Consider the following 20446-nt stretch of genomic DNA (forward strand, 5'->3'; position numbering starts at 1 on the left):
CTTACCCGACCCAAGTGGGAATGGTTGTCATTAGAAGAATGACACACTATGCATAATACCCTTATATCAAGGCCTGTCATTGTTTGACACCATCCCTCAATCATCATTTGTTTTGTATCTATAACCTTCGGATCAGTGAAAGTCATACTTGGTGTTCGCGCACTAATATTAGTTAGACCTGAGAGTAGCAGGGGTCAACATATCCTTTTTCTTGTGTGTATTTAAAAAATATATATATATATATAAAAAAAAAATTTTTTGTTTCATGTTAAAGGGGTTGTCCCGAGGCAGCAAGTGGGTCTATACACTTCTGCATGGCCATAATAATGCACTTTGTAATGTACATTGTGCATTAATTATGAGCCATACAGAAGTTATAAAAAGTTTTATACTTACCTGCTCCGTTGCTGGCGTCCTCGTCTCCATGGTGCCTACTAATTTTCGCCCTCCGATGGCCAAATTAGCCGCGCTTGCGCAGTCCGGGTCTTCTCCTCTTCTCTATGGGGCTCCGAGTAGCTCCGTGTAGCTCCGCCCCGTCACGTGCCGATTCCAGCCAATCAGGAGGCTGGAATCGGCAATGGACCGCACAGAAGCCCTGCGGTCCATGAAGACAGAGGATCCCGGCGGCCATCTTCAGCAGGTGAGTATGAAGACGCCGGACCGCCGGGATTCAGGTAAGCGCTGTGCGGGTGGTTTTTTTAACCCCTGCATCGGGGTTGTCTCGCGCCGAACGGGGGGGGGGTTTAAAAAAAAAAAAAACCCGTTTCGGCGCGGGACATCTCCTTTAATGGTGTCTTGGAGGCGCCAATCTTAAAATATGAAATTATTAAAAGTTATGTTTTAAAAAACACAGTATTACATAAAAGTCCTTCACAGTGAAGAATGTCTCTGTGCAATAACTCATTGGGACATTTTTAAGTAAATGTAAATTAGAGTCAAACAAGTCAGGTTTTTTTCCTCCTCGAAAAGGTCTCTGCTTGTTGTCTGACCGATCATGTTCACTGTTACTCGGCAAAGAATATGAGAACAATCGGACAGCCAGTCAGCTGTTTGCATTTACTAGAGGCTCTTGAACAATATACAGGGTGTCTCTAAAGGAAGTCCCACTTTAATAAACTTATTTCTCAGCAATCAACATACTCAAGAGAGCTCTCCCCTCCGTTCCTCCCTGCTCTCCCCCACCGCTCCCCGCCCCCTGCCGGCACCCGAATCCTTAGAGACGAGCGGGCAGGTACTCGAATAAGGCACTACTCGCTCGAAAAGTTTGCGTTATCGAGTATGCTCGCTCATCACTAGTGGGGGGTAATTAACAAATTACCTGAAAGTGATGCAGAATAAGTTGGAGCTATAAAAATAGCAAGTTTTTTTTGTTTGTTTTTTTAATGGTCTTCAAATATTGCAGATTATTCATATAAAATAATCCTGGAATTCAAGTACCCCCTCAGTACCCCCTCCAAAAAAAGTTTTATGTGAAACGCCACCGCTGCCACCAATTGTCAAGGTAACAGCATGGCCATTACCGACCTGTGACTTACAGCACCCAACGATAGACCACAGGTTGAACTTATTTCCAGCTCCCCGGATCCTACACTCATGCAAGATGAAGCCTAATCACACCCAAACATGGGCTTCCATGCCCCAAAACACTTGCCACCACTGACCATAAGGTCAGCCACCTTATTTATGCTCACCAGCTGGATTATGGACTTTTCCAATTTCCAGCAGTCCAAACACTGTTACTTCAGCTTTGAGATTATGAATAGCTTATTGCCTGAAGGACAGACTAACAAAGTTTTCAAACTTTATTCTAAAAGGTAGTAATGCTCATATAAAAACATACAAAAAATGATAATGTACAAAGGGGTAGGGAATAGAGATGAGCGAGCATACTCGTCCGAGCTTGATACTCGTTCGAGTATTAGGGTGTTCGGGATGCTCGTTACTCGTAACGAGTACCACGCGGTGTTCGGGTTACTTTCATTTTCTTCCCTGAGAAATTTGCGCGCTTTTCTGGCCAATAGAAAGACAGGGAAGGCATTACAACTTCCCCCTGCAACGTTCAAGCCCTATACCACCCCCCTGCAGTGAGTGGCTGGCGAGATTAGGTGTCTCCCGAGTATTAAAATCTTCCCCTCCCGCGGCTCGCCACAGATGCATTCTGACATTAGTTCAGGGAAAGTGGTATCTTGGTGGAGCTGCTATAGGGAGAGTGTTAGGAGTGATTTTAGGTTTCAAGAACCCCAACGGTCCTTCTTAAGGCCATAAATCTTCTCTATATGCGCTCAATGGGGCCGGCAGCAGCAGCGCCGAGCCCATTAAGAACATATAGAAGACAAATCCTTCTTCTCTGCCACAGCTGTAACAGCTGTGGCAGAGAAGAACGATGTTTGCCCATTGAATTCAATGGAACCAGCAATACAGCAGGTTCCACTGAAAGCAATGGGATGCCGGCGAGCGCGGGGATGAATTGTCGGGAAGGGCTTAAATATATAAGCCCTTCCCTGCAATTCATCCAGAAATGTGTTACAATAAAAATATATACCGGCGTATAAGGCGACGGGGCGTATAAGACGACCCCCCAACTGTCACCTTATATGCCGGCAATACAGTGGAGCAAAGAATAAAAATCATTACTTACTTCTTCTGACGTTCTGCGGCGCTGCTGCAGGCTGTCGCTCCCTCCTGGTTCCCGGCAGAGCATTGATTTCTCTACGAAGGGCTTTAAATCCCCGCCTCCAGAAACACACGTGCCTTCAGCCAATCACAGCCAATGACAATGATGTCATTGAATGGCTGTGATTGGCTGTGTTTCTGGAGGCGGGGATTTCAAGCCCTGCGTGCAGAAAGCAATGCTCTGCCGTGGACCAGGAGGGAGCGACAGCCGGCAGGAGCGGCGCAGAACGTCAGAAGAAGTAAGTAATGATTTTTATTCTTTGCTCCACTGTATTGCCGGCGTATAAGGTGACAGTTGGGAGGTCGTCTTATACGCCCCGTCGCCTTATACGCCGGTATATATTTTTATTGTAACACATTTCTGGATGAATTGCAGGGAAGGGCTTATATATTTAAGCCCTTCCCGACAATTCATCCTGCGATCGCCGGCAGCCCATTGCTTTCAGCGGAACCTGCTGTATTGCTGGCTCCATTGAATTCAATGGGCAAACATCGTTCTTCTCTGCCACAGCTGTTACAGCTATGGCAGAGGAGAACGATCTTTACGCTGACAGTGCGGGGGGGGGCCCACTCTTGCCGCTATTGTGGCTTAATAGTGGGACCTGGGAACTTGAGATGCAGCCCAACCTGTAGCCCCTCGCCTGCCCTATCCGTTGCTGTGTCGTTCCCATCACTTTCTTGAATTGCCCCGATTTTCACAAACGAAAACCTTAGTGAGCATCGGCGATATACAAAAATGCTCGGGTCGCCCATTGACTTCAATGGGGTTCGTTACTCGAAACGAACCCTCGAGCATTGCGAAAATTTCGGCCCGAGTAACGAGCACCCGAGCATTTTGGTGCTCGCTCATCTCTAGTAGGGAACATACAATATATACACAAAACAGTTCTGAAAATAAAATGGATATAATAGAAAAAAAACTGTCTTACGAAGCCGGTCTAAATAGTCCTGGTTGCGAGGAACATGTTGAAATATGGACAGTCCTGTATCAGATACAGCTCCCTGGTCTGGCAGTTTGGGGGGTATCCCCCTATCCCCCACAGTTTTAAAGTCTCTACTAGCTGCACCTCTGACCTCTCCTCCATGACATCAGGGAGCATCTGGTTAAGTGGATGCACAGATTTTCCGGATAAAGAGACAATTCAATATTTCGGCCATATTTTTCCAGGAGGTAACCTATGGCCGTCACATTTTATAACAAATTTACCTACAAGTAGATAGCAAACATTATATGTGAAATATGAGTAGTCCAGCGGGTATGCGATTCACGTGTTCTGGAGATCACACAACAATGGGAGCCGATGCATTGAGTTTGCAATTGACTCCTGGTTCCAAAAATATAACTAGTTTTGTGCTAAACCCCTCGGGGGACTCACAATCCCAGTTATTCATTTCTCTTTTGATTGACAGCAGTATTTCATCTGCAGGACGTATAGTCTGGGCTTGTGGATGGAAACAATAGTGAGGTTGTTTCTGGCTTGCAATTTCATTATGGAGATACAAAGAGCCATGGCCATGCTAATTGTCGCATCCTCAAAGTTACAAAAACGGAGGATAGAGTCAAAAAACTCCTATTTAGGTGTGACAAGAAGCCTTATAAATTGTAATTGAGCTTTGCTTGTGACCGGATACACACCTGGGCATCTGCATTTAATTCATTCAGCTTTTCCAGGCATGAAAATAACTGGTACCAGAGAACAGTAGCTGATATGCCAAGATGGCTCAACCTCCCGGTTTCCTACTTCATAAGCGGCATTAAAAAGTACAACTCATCTTGCAAAAACAAGTCCTCCTATGGCTGTGTTGACAGATTTTTTTTTAAAGTTTTGGCTCTTTTGAAGGTAGGGATAAAAAAAACTGAAAAATGGGTTGGTTTTTAGAACTTAAAAAGACTGGTCACTAAAGGGTTAATATATCATTCTGCAATGAATTAATCAGAAACAGGCATTTAGGTGACAGATGAACCCTGAGGGGTACATTGTCTTACTTTTTAATTAAAAAGTTTCTACCATATGGTGCTATTAAATGTTTTGCAAGTTGTATTATGATTAACTGGCTTTGCAGAAGGTTTATGGCTGAATCTATTAAATGACGCAGCAAACCATTCAAGGCCTAATGCTGGAATCCGGAGCTCCGTTGGCCATCTGTCAGTAATGCTATACAAGCTAAGTGCTTTGTAGAACTGCAGATCCCAGAATATCCAAGCAAGGGCGGTTTGACTGTTACATGTTTGATAAAGGGGACTTATTTGGTTGTAAGAGCGCCTTCACACTGGCGAGAACATTGCACAATTTTCACGTGATGCAAGAGTAAGTAAGAACGCAGAATTATGAAACCAATATTTTTCTGTATCTGCGACTGAGATACCAGCGTCTCTTCCTCTGACGCTCTCCCCACGAACCTGGCTCTTCACAAGGATTAGCTGATAGAGCAGATCAGTAGGATATTGATGGCGAACTAGGTGTGGCAGCTTGTCACAAGCCAGGTAGTCCACACCAGGTGAGTCCTATGGATATATTTTCTGTTGCACCCTTTACTAATTTAAATACATTTTCTCGGAGCGTTGTCCTAAACTTTGCTTACTTGTTGACTGAAGAGGGGGTCGCTGACCAGGTGTAGGCCAGAGGGACTCCCTATCCACTAGGGGGCATCTGCAACTGCAGTGGCCCGAAGTTGTGTTGTGAATGTATGTAACTGGCTGTTGTGGATGAGTCATGTGTGTGTGTCCCTTTAACTGCGTGAGTGACATGATTGAAAGGCTTGGGTAGTTGAGGGGCGAAGTTTAGAGAGAAGAATTGAGAAAATGTAGTCGGAGGTGGTGAACATTCCTGCGCTGAGGTGGTGGACGTTCCTACGCTGAGCTAGGCGCAGAGTAATGGGTCTCCTGCCACTACCAAGAGGAAGGGAAGCAATTTAAAACACCTGAGAACCAAATAGAAAACTTGAGTGAATGCTGTTAATGAGTCGGGAGTGCAGACCCCACGGACAGTCTATCAGATAACTGAGACTGAAGACGTCAGGAGTTCAGAGGGAAGAGTGTCTCCTAGAAAGCCTGTAACATTGAAGGTGTGGAGAAGTGAATATCTGTAAAGAAGATTGTTATGTCTGCACAATTTACTACTTGTTGGAGGATCCAAGTTGAAAAGTTGTGAGTAAAGTACAACCGTGCACCTCTGGTTGATTTCCTGGAAAACTTATTATTGGACTGTGGACTCTTTATTTTGCACCGTGTGAATACTGGCCTAAAAGAGGTGCTGGCGTCACGTGACATTCAGATTCTTTAATATTACATTTATGTATTGCGAGCAACTGGGCTAGGCCAAGCTGGCACTGCTGCTGGGAGAGATTGCAGAGCCACCCGTGACATTCTATCTTGTTTCCCCGTGGTCGCCCCCATCGCAACGGGCCTCCTGCTCAGGTCGCTGCACAACCACCTGCCGTTCGCGTGCTGGTATGTTGGGGCTAGTGTCCTTAAACTGTGTCCGGGATAATATGGGAGGCTGAGGGCTGCGGAGATGTTCCCTGAGTAGGAACAGTCATCAGACATCCTTGCTGGGCAAATTTGAACAGTGTATTAGCAAATTTAATTTTCTGCCCGGTCCAGCTGTATAACAGTTTCTTAATCTGTGCTACGATTATATGTCAGCAATAGTAACAAGGCTGTTTTCTGCTGCAGCCTTTTAAATAAATTAAAGGAGTCCTCTCTCTGAGCGAGTCAAACTGCAGTTTCAAGTCCTTTAGCACAACTGTGCTTGTTACTGTATGTTGCAAACATGATACTCACAGTCTAAGTTCACTAGTGCCATTTAGTAACTTCAGATTCAAGTACCGGCTGCCACAAACTGATATCCTGGGAGTGACCATTACAAGAGAAAATGCAGTTGGGGCATTGCCTCCTCTCCTACGCCTGTAAGACATTTTGGTGCCGGTCATCCATTGGGTCTAGTGGAGCTGCTGCACTTGCTTCCTTCTCTCACTGAAGCCCAGAAAAAGACCAGAGACTACACAAGATTAGACAAAGAGCGGACACACCTAGAGACCCATGCTAAGTGCTTTAGTACTCCAAACTCTATGATCTATATTACAAGGCACAATAACCCAAATATCACAACATTCTTAAATAACAAACCTCTTGGATATACCCCCTTACATGACTGAAAACCACAAATGCCCTTGACCCAGTATTGGTAGGTGTCTGTAGCATGTCGTTGATGAATCCTCCTTCCTTCTGAGATCAGCAAATATTGTCACCTTAACAGTAGACAGTAGAGTGAACTTTCATAAGGACGAGACATGGAACACATTAGGGCTAATGAAGGTGGAGCAGTCATGTCTTTACACACTCTTGGAGCGGCCATATTGAGCTCTACAAGTTTCCCGGATGAGGCATGCCAGGAGTGTATGCCGAAGCTTGTATGCAGCTTCTGTATGTTGTCTGTCAGCCTCCATAGATCTCCTAATATGAATTGTATAAGGATATCTGCATCTTGAACAAAGGTCAGCTGTGGCTCATTCCCCTGTAGGCCATACGGGCAGCGCTCATATGATCTGCTCCTGCTGCAAGTCATTTCAATCAGCTGCTTCTGTCTGCACTCTGAAGAAGCATTGGTTGCATAAAGCAGCAGCTGTCACATGACCACAGGCTGGCAGCAGCTGTCACATGACCTCAGGCTGGCAGCAGCTGTTCTGGACCAATGAGCACTTCCGCCAGTGCTGACAGAGCTCTCCTAGGAACCTGCCTCTGTAATGAGTCACTAAGAGATGGTGTCGAACCGCTGTATAGCCAGAAATATGTGCTGCCCGGAGAAGTCACCCCGGGACACTGGGATCTCCTGATCCTCCGATGGACTAGTCGGACGCCTCTGCTAATTCAGAATGTCTTATTAGGGTATTTTGAAGTTAAGTTTTCTACATTAGAAAATCCATTTAGTTTTGCAGAAAATTACACATTTACAAATTACACATTTACAAATTACACATTTAGGCCAGTTCAGACCCGCGTATTCGTAGTGTACAGATCAGTAATATGGCCATAATTACAGATGACATTACAAGTGTAGGTCATCAGCATTTTAGTCTATTCTTACATAGGCCAATTTTAACTGCGTCTAGCGGGGCGTCTCAAACACTGCGCTAAACACTGTAAAACGCCTCAATGGGGCCTCTCAGACGAGCGTCCGACACAATTTTAGTGTGTTTCGCAATTTTTAACCACCTCTTCACCCATTGCAATAGTGGGGTGAGTTAAAAAAACGCTGGCGAATGCATTTGAAAATGCTGTCCAAAAAGGCTGTAAAACATTGCATTTAAAATACTGCGTTTTTACAACAGAGTGGCCTTATCTGTATTTACTGTCATATTTATTTTCTACTGTGCAAATACAGATTCATATTTACCCAACAGAAAATAATATACCAATACGGAGGCAAAAACGGGAAAATGATAGGTCCTACCGCATTTTTAAATAACGAACATGAAAATTACGCCCATGTGTGTCCATGCATAGTTCTACATTAGCTCCGTATGATGGTCCCCAAAACACGGACCAAATACAGATTTAAAATACACTCATATGAAAGCGGCCCCAAAGTTATCAGAGCTCTCTTCTTGGGTGTCCTGCTCAGTCACAGAAATATAAATGTGATGGACCCCCTTATCTATTGGTATTCTCTCAGTACATGCCATATTGATAAATGAGCATTTTGACCTAAAATCAAGAGAAAAGAGAACCCTGTTGTGTCTATAAAATTTCCCCAGGCCTAAAAAAGTTACATATCTTACCTATAGTAGTAGCATTCATATATCAAATAAATAAATAAACATAGATCTTGGTATTTGTATAGCGCCAACTTATTCCGCAGCACTTTCAGGTAATTTATTTATTACCCCCCCCCCCCCCCACCACCACCAAGCTGGGTACTCATTTTACCGACATCGGAAGGATGGAAGGCCGAGTCAACCTTGAGCCGGCTACATGAACCATGCAGGGATTGAATATATACTTTACTTAAAGTAGCTACCATTCCAGTAGGTGGCGCTCTAGAGGATTATTCCATCGTTCATTTGCCCATACTTTATTTTCTTACTAGATATTTGATTCCTAAATGTCTCCTGTTTTCAACCCCTTTAACATTGGCTGTACATTTGCCTGTAAGACAGTCAGTTTTCTTCTTCCAACAAGCTTTGAGCGAGATTTCAATCCCAGCAGTTTCTTTTTCCTTCGACTACTGAGAATTGCAATAATTCCTGTATGAGAGTTTGAGATTTTACTGGAAGCCACGGCCTTAATTTTGTTCTGTGTCTCCATAAAACTAGATGTACTGGATGACCTATATTTCACATTATAGTGAAACTCGAATGATGACTTAGCCTGACTACTATTAGGCTGCCTCTCACACAGCTTGGTGCGGGAGTCCACAGCGGAAAACCCACAGCAAATCCACAAGAAATCCGTAGTGGCAAAATCTACACCTAAATGGCGCAGATTTTACCGCAGTTTCTGTTGTGGATCTGCTGCAGATTTTAACCCCTGTATTTCAAGGGTTGAAATCCACAACATTAATACACATGCTGTGGAATCAGTATCCACAGCATTTTCCCAAAAATCTGTGGGTTCCTTGCAGAACATTTTGAACTGTAAATGCTGCAGAAATCCACAGCAAAATCCACTGCACAGTTTCTGCAGCATTTACGCTATCTATGTGAAGACAACCTTAGATGGGTGACATCCAGAATGCACGACCGTAATGATCTTATACGGCAAAGTCTGGATTCTCACCTGCAGTCATAAAATGCCCTAAACAAGTCATGTTGTCAGGATGTCTTTAATAACCCAGGTGATATAATTATTGTTAGCGCATAAGGAATTGTCACATTTGTTTTACATACTAGATATGTCCAAGTCATGACCCGTTGGGGTACTTCAGCACTGAGGTTGAGAAACACTGGTCTAGCCTACACTGTCAAACTGCTAATAGGCTATTCTGACTATGAACAAGACTTCTAGAGGTTTGCCCAGACTATACTGCCAGAATTCTGCCCAGGGGCGTAACTATAGAGGATGCAGGGGATGCGGTTGCACCCGGGCCCAGGAGCCTTAGGGGGCCCATAAGGCCTCTCTTCTCCATATAGGAAACCCAGTACTATGAGTAAAGCATTATAGTTGGGGGCCCTGTTACAAGTTTCGCATCGGGGCCTGGGATCTTCAAGTTACGCCTCTGATTCTGCCGTAGGGACTTTACAGTTGGTATACTATTGGAATTGTATGGGGTGAGTCCCGAATAAATAGCCATAGTGCTATTAGAGGTGGCTGTCCAAAGGCTTCTAATAAAAGGGTATTCCTATCTCAAACATGTATGACATATGCATGGGATATGCCATAAATGTCTGATAAAAGTATATCTCACTGCTGGACATGCACCGATCTCCCTAATTGCCCCACCCCCCTGTTCCAGGTCACTGCAGCACCCACTGTTGCCTGGCATTATGGAAACAGCAAAATGGTTGTTCTACACGGCTTCTGTAACTTCCATAGAATAATAATCTTTATTTGTATAGCAACAACTTATTCCGAGTTGCAAAACAACGTAGCCATGCTGTTTCCATATTTCTAAAATTACAGAAACATTGTAGCTTGCTATGCTGCTTACGCAACTCTCATCCACTCCTATGGGAGTTACAGAAACAGGATTGAATAGACCTTTTTATAGTGAATCTAAAATATATTTAAAAAGTTATGTATTGTGTTAAGGCCTATTTACATGAAGCGATGATCGCTCAAAAATCGCTAAACAGCGATCGTTTTAGTGATAATCGTTGTGTCTAAATGTGGACTCATTGTGCACTTTTCCCGCACTGCTAGCTGATCGTTAAATTCTATCCAACCTAAAAATCGTCCTTCAGCCTTATCAGCAGTTCTCCACGGGGAGTGCTGATAGCATTGTTTCCCGCTGGAGAACAAAAGAACTGAATGCTGATAAGAGCCCTCGGGCTATTAACTGCTTTCATCTAAGGCTTCATTTGCACACTTAATTGCTCCAAAGTAGCTGAGTAGCTACTTAGTAGTTTATGCAAAATGATCGCTCAAAGCTGTCACTCAAACTGTTGTTTGAGCGATCCTTGAGCGATCATCTGCAGGTTCGAATGGGCCTTTAGCCAGTAGAGCAATGTGTGATTGTTCTCAGTAAGAGGAACCAAGTAATCTTGTAGATACGATACCTTTTAATGGCTACCAAAAATACATGATGTTATAGCGAGCTTTCAGACCTCACAGGGTCCTTCCTCAGGCAAAACGGAACAAATCTAAAGACGTTTCTAATATGACACATGATCACATGGGAGGGCACAAACTTGGTGCACTTGATTTGCACTATATAAATTCTGGAGACAGGATAAGAGGGCACAGACGAATTCATGCTAATGTGTATTAGTTTGGCATCATTTACTTTTTCGGCTCTGATCCCATTTTTATCCATATAATCATCATTTAAAGAAACTATAGATATGATGATGATAATAATTGTAAAACCCTAATAAACCATTCTGTATTTATCTTCCCTAGGTGTTTACCCAAGAAAAGCATCTGATCTATTTGTGAAAATGCCTGAACAAAGTAATGATTACAGAGTAGTAGTATTCGGAGCCGGAGGTGTGGGCAAAAGCTCCCTGGTTCTACGCTTTGTAAAAGGGACATTTCGAGAAAGCTACATACCAACTATTGAAGACACCTACAGGCAAGTGATCAGCTGTGACAAAAGTATATGTACTTTGCAAATTACTGACACCACTGGAAGCCACCAATTCCCAGCTATGCAGCGCCTGTCTATATCGAAGGGACACGCTTTCATTTTGGTTTACTCCGTCACCAGCAGGCAATCCCTGGAAGAACTGAAGCCAATCTATGAACAGATTTGCCAGATTAAGGGGGATGTAGAGAGCATTCCCATTATGTTGGTTGGAAATAAAAGTGATGAAAGCCAAAACAGAGAAGTGGACAGCTCAGATGGAGAAGCAATGGCAAAAAAATGGAAATGTGCCTTCATGGAGACATCGGCCAAGATGAATCACAATGTGAAGGAGCTGTTCCAAGAGCTTCTAAACCTTGAGAAACGCAGGACTGTGAGCCTTCAGATAGACGGCAAGAAGAGCAAGCAGCAGAAAAGAAAAGAAAAACTGAAAGGCAAATGTGTTGTCATGTAAAGGTCTATTTCGTGCTCCTCTAACCCCGCAGCGCTGGAGATGATAGGGAAACTGCATGCACAACACTTGGCAATGCACTATTTTATCATCCGGAAATAAATGGCACATAATTTACCAGTTTTACCTCAAGAAATGTTTGAGGTAGAAAATGACTAGACTTGAAAATAATTTAGTGTCAATTTCATCTTGTTCAATATCATTTAATAGGACTAATTTGTCATTTCCAGCATGCAACTTGCTAGAAATGCTTATGAGAAAAATTTAGATTTTTGTATTTATACATAGAGACTGAAAATATAAAATTGCATGTGATAGCCATGCATATACAACTAATAATAAGATTAAAGTAACATTAAACTTTCCTGTGTATTGCTATAGTGCAGGATTTCTGGGGATTCACAACTCGTATATTTGGGGTTTACTACCTGGGGAAATATTAAGCGCAAACGACTATGTACCTTTCATGCATGATAGGACATGTCCATACTACAGCTGTATTCATTTTAGAGCATATTTTATAAAAATATATATAACACATAGCCAGACATGTTTTAATTGTGTATTTTTCTTTCTTAATGTTAATTGCCTTAACGAAATTCTTCTCTCTCCAATTACATTTTACAGGGATTGGACTATGTGATGATGTAGAGCCGGTTTTACACCAATTAATGCATCCCATGGCGATTTGTTCTTCTAAGTGTATATTCACCTGTGAAGATCATGTTACTGTTTTTGCCTTTGGATACATAGTTGCGTTACTTTGCTTTACTCATTTTGTAATACTGTTTGGTTGAGTCGTATTCGCATGCAGAGCTGCATGCTCGACTCTGTTCGTTGCTACTTGGAAGCCGTCAGCATTTACTGACTGCCGCTTCCACTACCACTGCTGACTTCCTAATAGCTTAGTTTAAACTGGATTTTATATATTAAATATTGTCTAGTGCAGAGACAGCCCATCTGGCTGCTATAGGACCCTTGGAAGAAAAGGCCCAGGTCAGGTTGGTCTCATCAACATTGGTAAGAATATACACAGGAATGCTATATTAGTAAACAAGGAAGGAGAAAAGTTAGATGATGAAAATAAGATTAAGGCACCAGGATCTTCTGTCGCCGGTGGCGAGGAGTGTAGTGATGTCTAGCAGTACGTGATAGGAGTCTAATTCTTAACTTTGCTGTAAGCCCCTTTTATAATCTACTGGTCAAGTGTAAGGCTAAACCTCTGAGAATGAAGATCAGAAGAGCAAACGTTTTGCAGAAATTGAACCAGTAGGGTATATAGGAGGTCAAAACTAAACAATAGTCATCGAAACGGTGAATGAAGCTGTGGAGTAAAGTGAATTATTACACATGTACAAACTAAGACTAGAAGCGATGGGATGAAACTGAAAGGGAGGAGATACAGATTAGTTATCAGACAGTTAGGGTGATCAATAAGGGGAACAGGTTGCCACGGGAGGTGTTGAGTCCTCTTTCAATGGAAGTCTTCAAACAAAGGCTGGACAAATATCTGTCTGGGATGATTTAGTGATCCTGCATTGAGCAGAGTGTTGGACCCGATGACCCTGGAGGTCACTTCCAACTTTATGATTCTATAATTCTTAGTACATGCCTTAATTGGAGATCAATACAAGATAAGTAGAGCAAAGTAGTTCCATAATTACTTAACATTACCTATATATTATTTCTAAAGGTAAAATGTAAAATGGTTTTCAAGAGGTGAGTCTAAATATTAACTAAATAAGTTGAACTGAACTTTTGGTGGTATGTGACATGAACAATCGTAGTCCACCAACAATTTAATGCTGGGGCCCAAATCTTAATCTTTACATCTAGTTTTTCTTCTCAGGTACAGAGAGAAACTAGATGGTGCCAAATTAGACATTTGAGCTCAATGGATGGATCCATTCCAGAACAACTACTGTCTATTACTGCACACAAAGGCCATTAGCCGTCATTTTCCAACACTATCAATAAGATGATGATATGGTATCAGACATTAGGTTCTTACAAATTCTGCAGTATAAGAACATCTCCTATTACATTTGCAATATTTCAGGATAAGAAACCATCGTAATGGAAGCTTTATTTCAAGGAATGATCCAAGATTAAAATGAAAAGAATTCCATATATAGAGCTAACAAAAAGATACAAGTACCGTACATATAGACACAAATCCAATGGAGCGGAGAGGGTCCCATAGCAAAAAAAATAACCTGGGGTTTCACCCCTTTTCTGTTGTTTCACACAACTATTTGAAAGAGGAGGGACGACTGTTCGTTCACCTCTCCCCATCTCTTACAGGAGTGCTGTGTAAGCTTTTCCTGGATTACTAATATGCATTTGCATTTGGGGTTATGGATGGGTCAGAGTAATTTCTATAGGCCACATAATAATTGCAGGGACTACCTTCAATATATGTATACCTTGCTTCCTGCTCATGGAATAGAGTTGCTTATCATCACAGCTCCCCATGGTATAATAATGAGGAAATATCTATACTACAGCAGATACATCTACTCTGTTATCTTACAGTAGCCATATATGTTTAGAAAATGGTGTCCCACAAGCTGTACCAGGACATTAAATAACTGTCTAACTCGTATATCATCCTTCCTTTGTGTGCTTGTTGGGGTTATGTCATAGTTGTAGAAGATCATGTCTCGGAGGAATCGTCCAGAAAATACTCTTGGAAGTACAGTAGGAATTGAGGTAGGAAAGAAGGAACAGATTAGTACATGTTAATAGTGTTACGTTTCTCTAACCTCAGTGATTGCTATTGGACTATGAGCATCACCCCAGCCTGTAACGAGTCAGAGTGTCTGGTGGGGCACATACACTAGATGCCGGATATGGGAAGCTTGGGGTCGCCAGCACTACTCCATTCCAAATCCTGCAGACAGGTAGAGGTGTTATTGGGCTCATTGATCCTCATTAGTATGTTGTGTTAATGGTTTTCTTTTATAGCACACAGCGTAGAGAGAACGCTAGTCAGCCCTGGTTTCGATAATGGGCAGCAGACTCACTTGGCATTGTGTCGGAGAGAAGGGAAAGTGCTCAAGAAAGGCCCATATTTTGCATATACCGAATCAGACAACTACAGTAGGCTCATCTACAGCTCCACGGTAACCCCATCCTGTAGCCCATCCTTCCCCTGCTAAAAATATATGAAATCTTGTTTAATTGTGTAATACTGGGGTCATTTAAAAGTGAGTTCCCAGAAACCAAGTAAAACTCTATAGATTATTTCCTATTGAAGTGCTGTCCAGCATTTATATTTTTTTTTATTACTTAGTTTATGTGCATTAATATTACACTGTACCTTTAGACATATTTATATCCTAAGGAAGAAGCCCTGCACCCAATATTATGAACCTATGCGAAATGTACATCGCTATTTCCTAATATCCACCTCACTGCTGTGCTCACAGCAATAACTTCACGGTATCGTCATACATAGAGGAATATGAAACGTTTACCATAGAGTGGCCTATTATAAGATGATATGTTCATGCCTTTCAGCCCCAAGCTCTTGTAATGTACTGCAACTTCAGTGCCCACATATACTGCCCTATGCCAGGCACATTCATTTGGCATACTCTCCAAATTCAGAGCTCAAATTGAGAGCTCTTGTTTCCACCATAACTAATTAATGATCATATGTCCATTTGACACAAATCCCAATATTCAACTATGCATAAAAGATTTGGGCACATCAGCACATAGGGCAATTGCTACTACCCATGATGTCTATGTCTGCCACCCACATTCCTTAGTCAAGTAACCAACAACAGTAATCAGACTTTCTATTGTGTTTCGTTTCTATAAAATGTTATCCAATCCAGAGAACCCCCCTTTTTTTTTAGTTTGTAGTGATTTCATATAAAAAGTGGTGATGGCAATGTCTTGTAGGGCAACAATATTTATTATATATCCGTACATTGTTAGGTAATGCCAACCAAGAAGTGATTTTCCTCGTGGTAAAGTAACATTAGATTTTTAATCAATATTTCCGCTAAAGACACAGTAGACCAAGGTGGCAGCTACCTGTCAAGTATGATTGGCGTAGATAAAAGGCATCAACCGCTGTTATGTCATGTTAATCACTGCATTTCAACTGTGTTTGAAAGCACAAGCTGTGTGTACAGGATGGTAGAAAATGTGGGATTCATTCTGTACATTTAGTTGATTCTGCAATTACTCTTCTATACTGTGCATAGGGTAAAAGGCGTAAGAACGTCTATTCCTTCAACTGTTACTATTCATCTAAGGTCTCCTTTGAGATTATTTGCTCAGATTATAATTGGGACGGCAATTAATTTGGCATTATTTACAATTATACTTTAGATGAGACTCTAAGCTATTTAGGATGAAATTGATTTTTAATGGACTGGATCTTTATGATGGTGATTGAATGGCAATATACTTACTGAACACCTTCTAGTCTAATATACTATTAGGAACTGATAATTAGTACATGTTATTAGTGCTATGTTTCTCTAACCTCAGTGATTGCTATGGAACTATGAACATCATCTCAGGCTGTAAAGAGGAAGAGTGTCTGGTGGGGCACATACACTGGATGCCGGATATGGGAAGATTGGGGTTGGCATATCTATTCCCTTTATTCCAAATCCTGCAGACAAGTAGGGGTGTTATTGGGCTCATTGATTCTCAATAGTATGTTGTGTTAACCATTTGCTTTCTAGAGCACACAGCGTAGAGGAAACACTAGTCAGCTCTGGTTTTGATAATGGGCAGCAAACTGGCTTGTCATTGTGTAGGAGTGAAGGGCTACCACCTAGCAGTAGTAGTTGCTCAGTGAACTACCTATCCAAATGCATTTATGCATGCAAGATGGGGCGTAGCTATAGAGGGTGCAGAAGTAGCAGTCGCTACCAGACCCTAGGGGGCGCTAAGACACCTTTTTCACATAAGAAGATACCAGTATTATAAATAGCACATAGTAGGTAGGCAGCCCTGTTACAGATTTTGCATTGGGGCTTAAGAGCTTCTAGTTGCGCCTCTGCATGCAAGCCTTATTACTTGTTGAGAATAGTCACCAAACTAATTCTGTACTTTAGCTCCAAGAAATCCTTGTTTTTTTTCTGTAAACATGACCATGGTTGTAATGGTGCTACTATAGGCACAATATACTAACAACTGCAAATTTTGGAAAATATATAGTATAATTTTATACTACAACTAAGCACAATTGGGATATTTGATACAACCATGCAACAACAACAAAAAAATATGAACTGTGCTCAATATCTCTATAATACTATGTAGTACTATAGTACTTTGATAAAACACTACTATACAACACTAGACTCTTGAGATCAAATATGACACTGTATTTCAAAGCACAAGATTGTGGCTTCAAGGTCTGGGCCTATACATTGCATTATGTATAGTTCAGTGGTGTTAATAAAATTTGCTATTTATTTGCCATTTTTATGCATAATGTAGGTTATATTTATAGAAGCCTCTTGAGAATCAGTTATTGAGGCCTTTTGAGGATCAGCTATTATTCTAAAGAGTCATTGAGGCTTCCAAGGGTGCAGATGGCTTTGGAGGGCTGCGCCCATGCCCAGACCACCACTATGACTACTCTAGTATACAAAAACAAGTTCATCTACATATGCCAACATTAACATGGTACTTTTTGCTGATTGGTAACGATATCAAGCCATGCATATCATAGAGTCCTGGGAATGGATTTGTAAATATTTGATGCCACTTTGCATATATTCTAATTTTAAAGCACCGCGCCCTCACCTATAACAATACACAATGGCTACACTATATTTGTCTTGACGTTATTTAATGATAGACTGGCATGAAAATATATTTTCTATTTATTGTGGTATTTTTGTGTTTCGATGGAAAGCTATTAACATTTGCTGTCTGTTTACTGGTAGTTTGTTTCCATATAGCAAAAACAGTGTTTACATGATCTACTGTATGTATTATCAGCATAGTTCTAATGCTTTAAAGCACTGAATATGTAAATAAAGAACGCGAAAGGATGAAGAGTAGAACTTCAAAAGCAAAAAATCATCAAAGCATTATAAGCAAATAATTTGTCTCTGATGTTCTATATATTTTTATACTTTTTATTTATGGTTGTCTAATTCTCATACCCCTTCCCAAGAAACCGTTAAGACTTCTTTTTACACTTTTATTCATCTTCAGTCTCCGAATGGTAAAGCCATGATTTATGTAAGAGTCTTGCATGGAATTAAGCAAGACCAGTAAGCAATATTAGATTTGGACGAGTAGTTCCTTTCCAGTTTTTTACCTGTATATGGTTATTGTAGTTTTTTCAGTACTTTTTGCCTAGAGTACACTGGTTACAATGATTGTTCTCCTACAGTAGAATTGGTACACGATGCTTATTTTGGTAGTAAAACAATAACTTGTAGAATATATCCAATAATATACAGCTTTAATAAATTGTTTCTTTTTGAATGTATGCAATTGGACACCAATTCTTTGATATGTACATAAACCATTGGATATGTTGAACATGTAAGATGAATGGTTCAATTAAACACAACAGCATGATATTTATTCTATGACACCGTGTAGTATTCAGGCTGTATTTATTGTCATCTACTTTACTCAATATACAGATACAGAAATCATCTGTGCCTACATGTTTCTATGTTTCCAGTGCTGTTATGAATATAAAGAATCATAAGGAAATAAAATTTTAAGTACGAAGTACTGTTTGGAGAATGTTTTTAAATGGTTGGGTGTACACTTGTCATACACGGTGAAATATAACGTCATTACCAGTGCTTTCCTAATCTAGTAAAGGGGAAAGATTTCCATTTTGTGTTCTTTTATCTATGATTTCATCTACCATTTGCAAAAGCTGAAGAACACATTTTTTTAATGCAAGATACGGAAAGACTGATTTGCCAAATACACTTTTCTGAATATTTTTGCTCATGCAATGCAAATAATGTGTATGTGCACGTAAATGTTGTACCAAACCAAGAGGTGACTTCATGAAGCCACTATTGGATTTGGCTTAGAGCTAGACAAGAGTGCTCAGTCTAAGAGACAATCCCCTTTTCTCGCTTAACCCCATCATGGAGTTTCCCAGAGTGCATCCCCTAGATGTGGTTCCCTTAATGGTCTCCAATAGCAACAGCTGACAGCAATCGAAAAGTGCAGCACAGGATTGTAGTTGGATAAGCATGAAATTGGGACAGGAGGAGTTTGGTTGGATGTGAGTGGATGGAGAGAGGTTGAGGCAGTTAAATGGCATATAGACATGAAGAATAGGCAAGATTATTGATGAGTATGTATATAGAGTCAAAAGCACATTTTCTGCAATAAATAGGAACTCAGAAAACTATTAACCCTTTCCAATCCACTGTATGACATCTAAAGACATTATGATTTAAGGCTGTACAGCTCCGATGTTGGAAGACATCCGTTAGGGTACCCTTACTGTATATTGCCAGCCTCTCTGCTGCCGGAGCCTATCCAACGTGTCACCTCATGCAGTACTGGCTTTAGCCAGCACATATCGCCTTTGTATAACGGCAGAAAAAGAGTAAGCCCCCTAGGAAAACCAGGATACAATTTGGATTGGAAAGGGTTAAAGAGTCCTGAGCTGGAATATATAAAGGACATGCAGCAGCTCATTGTTGATGCATTATGAGTAGAGATGAGCGAGCGTACTCGGTTCGGGTGTTTTTGCACTCGAGCACCGCTTTTACTGAGTAACTGACTACTCGGACGAAAAGATTCGGGGGGCGCTGGGGGTGAGTGGGGGGTTGCAGAGGGGAGTGGGGAGGGGAGAGAGAGAGAGAGCTCCCCCCTGTTCCCCACTGCTACCCCCCGCTCCACCACGCCGCCCCGAATCTTTTCGTCCGAGTAGTCAGTTACTCGGAAAAAGCGGTGCTCGAGTGCAAAAACACCCGAACCGAGTACGCTCGCTCATCTCTAATTATGAGTCATCTGGGTAGTGTCCTTATAAAGCCTTAGAGAAGCAGGTGGCAGTAGAGAGCAACTAGAGGAAGTACACCAGCTGCTCCAGCAAACAAACACTGGAGTAGATTATGAACTTGACTACACTACAGAGGTACAATAAGTGCCGACAGTCACAACTGATGACTGGTTGTTTCTAACAACTTGGCACATACTCTTTAAAATATCACTAGTAGACTTTTCATTAAAGGGGTTGTCCCGCGCCGAAACGGGTTTTTTTTTTTTCAATAGCCCCCCCGTTCGGCGCGAGACAAACCCGATGCATGTGTTGAAAAAAAAAAACTGATAGTACTTACCCGAATCCCCGCGCTCCGGTGACTTCTTACTTACCTTGCGAAGATGGCCGCCGGGATCTTCACCCACGGTGGACCGCAGGTCTTCTGTGCGGTCCATTGCCGATTCCAGCCTCCTGATTGGCTGGAATCGGCACACGTGACGGGGCGGAGCTACGAGGAGCGCTCTCCAGCACGAGCAGCCCCATTCAACACGGAGAAGACCGGACTGCGCAAGCGCGTCTAATCGGGCGATTAGACGCTGAAAATTAGACGGCACCATGGAGACGGGGACG

General features: G+C 41.9%; 1 protein-coding gene across 1 annotated transcript in view; it reads left to right on the forward strand.

The window, feature by feature from the left end:
- DIRAS2 (DIRAS family GTPase 2) overlaps positions 1-12075 on the forward strand; it is a 39411-nt gene extending 27336 nt beyond the window's left edge. Inside the window, exon 2 of the mRNA XM_066601994.1 lies at positions 11234-12075. Within this exon, the coding sequence (XP_066458091.1) occupies positions 11272-11871 (600 nt within the window). The 5' untranslated portion in view covers positions 11234-11271 and the 3' untranslated portion in view covers positions 11872-12075. The remainder of the gene's footprint in view (positions 1-11233) is intronic.
- The last annotated feature ends 8371 nt before the right edge of the window (positions 12076-20446 follow it).

Source organism: Eleutherodactylus coqui, chromosome 5 (assembly GCF_035609145.1).
Source record: "Eleutherodactylus coqui strain aEleCoq1 chromosome 5, aEleCoq1.hap1, whole genome shotgun sequence".
Taxonomy (NCBI): Eukaryota; Metazoa; Chordata; class Amphibia; order Anura; family Eleutherodactylidae; genus Eleutherodactylus; species Eleutherodactylus coqui.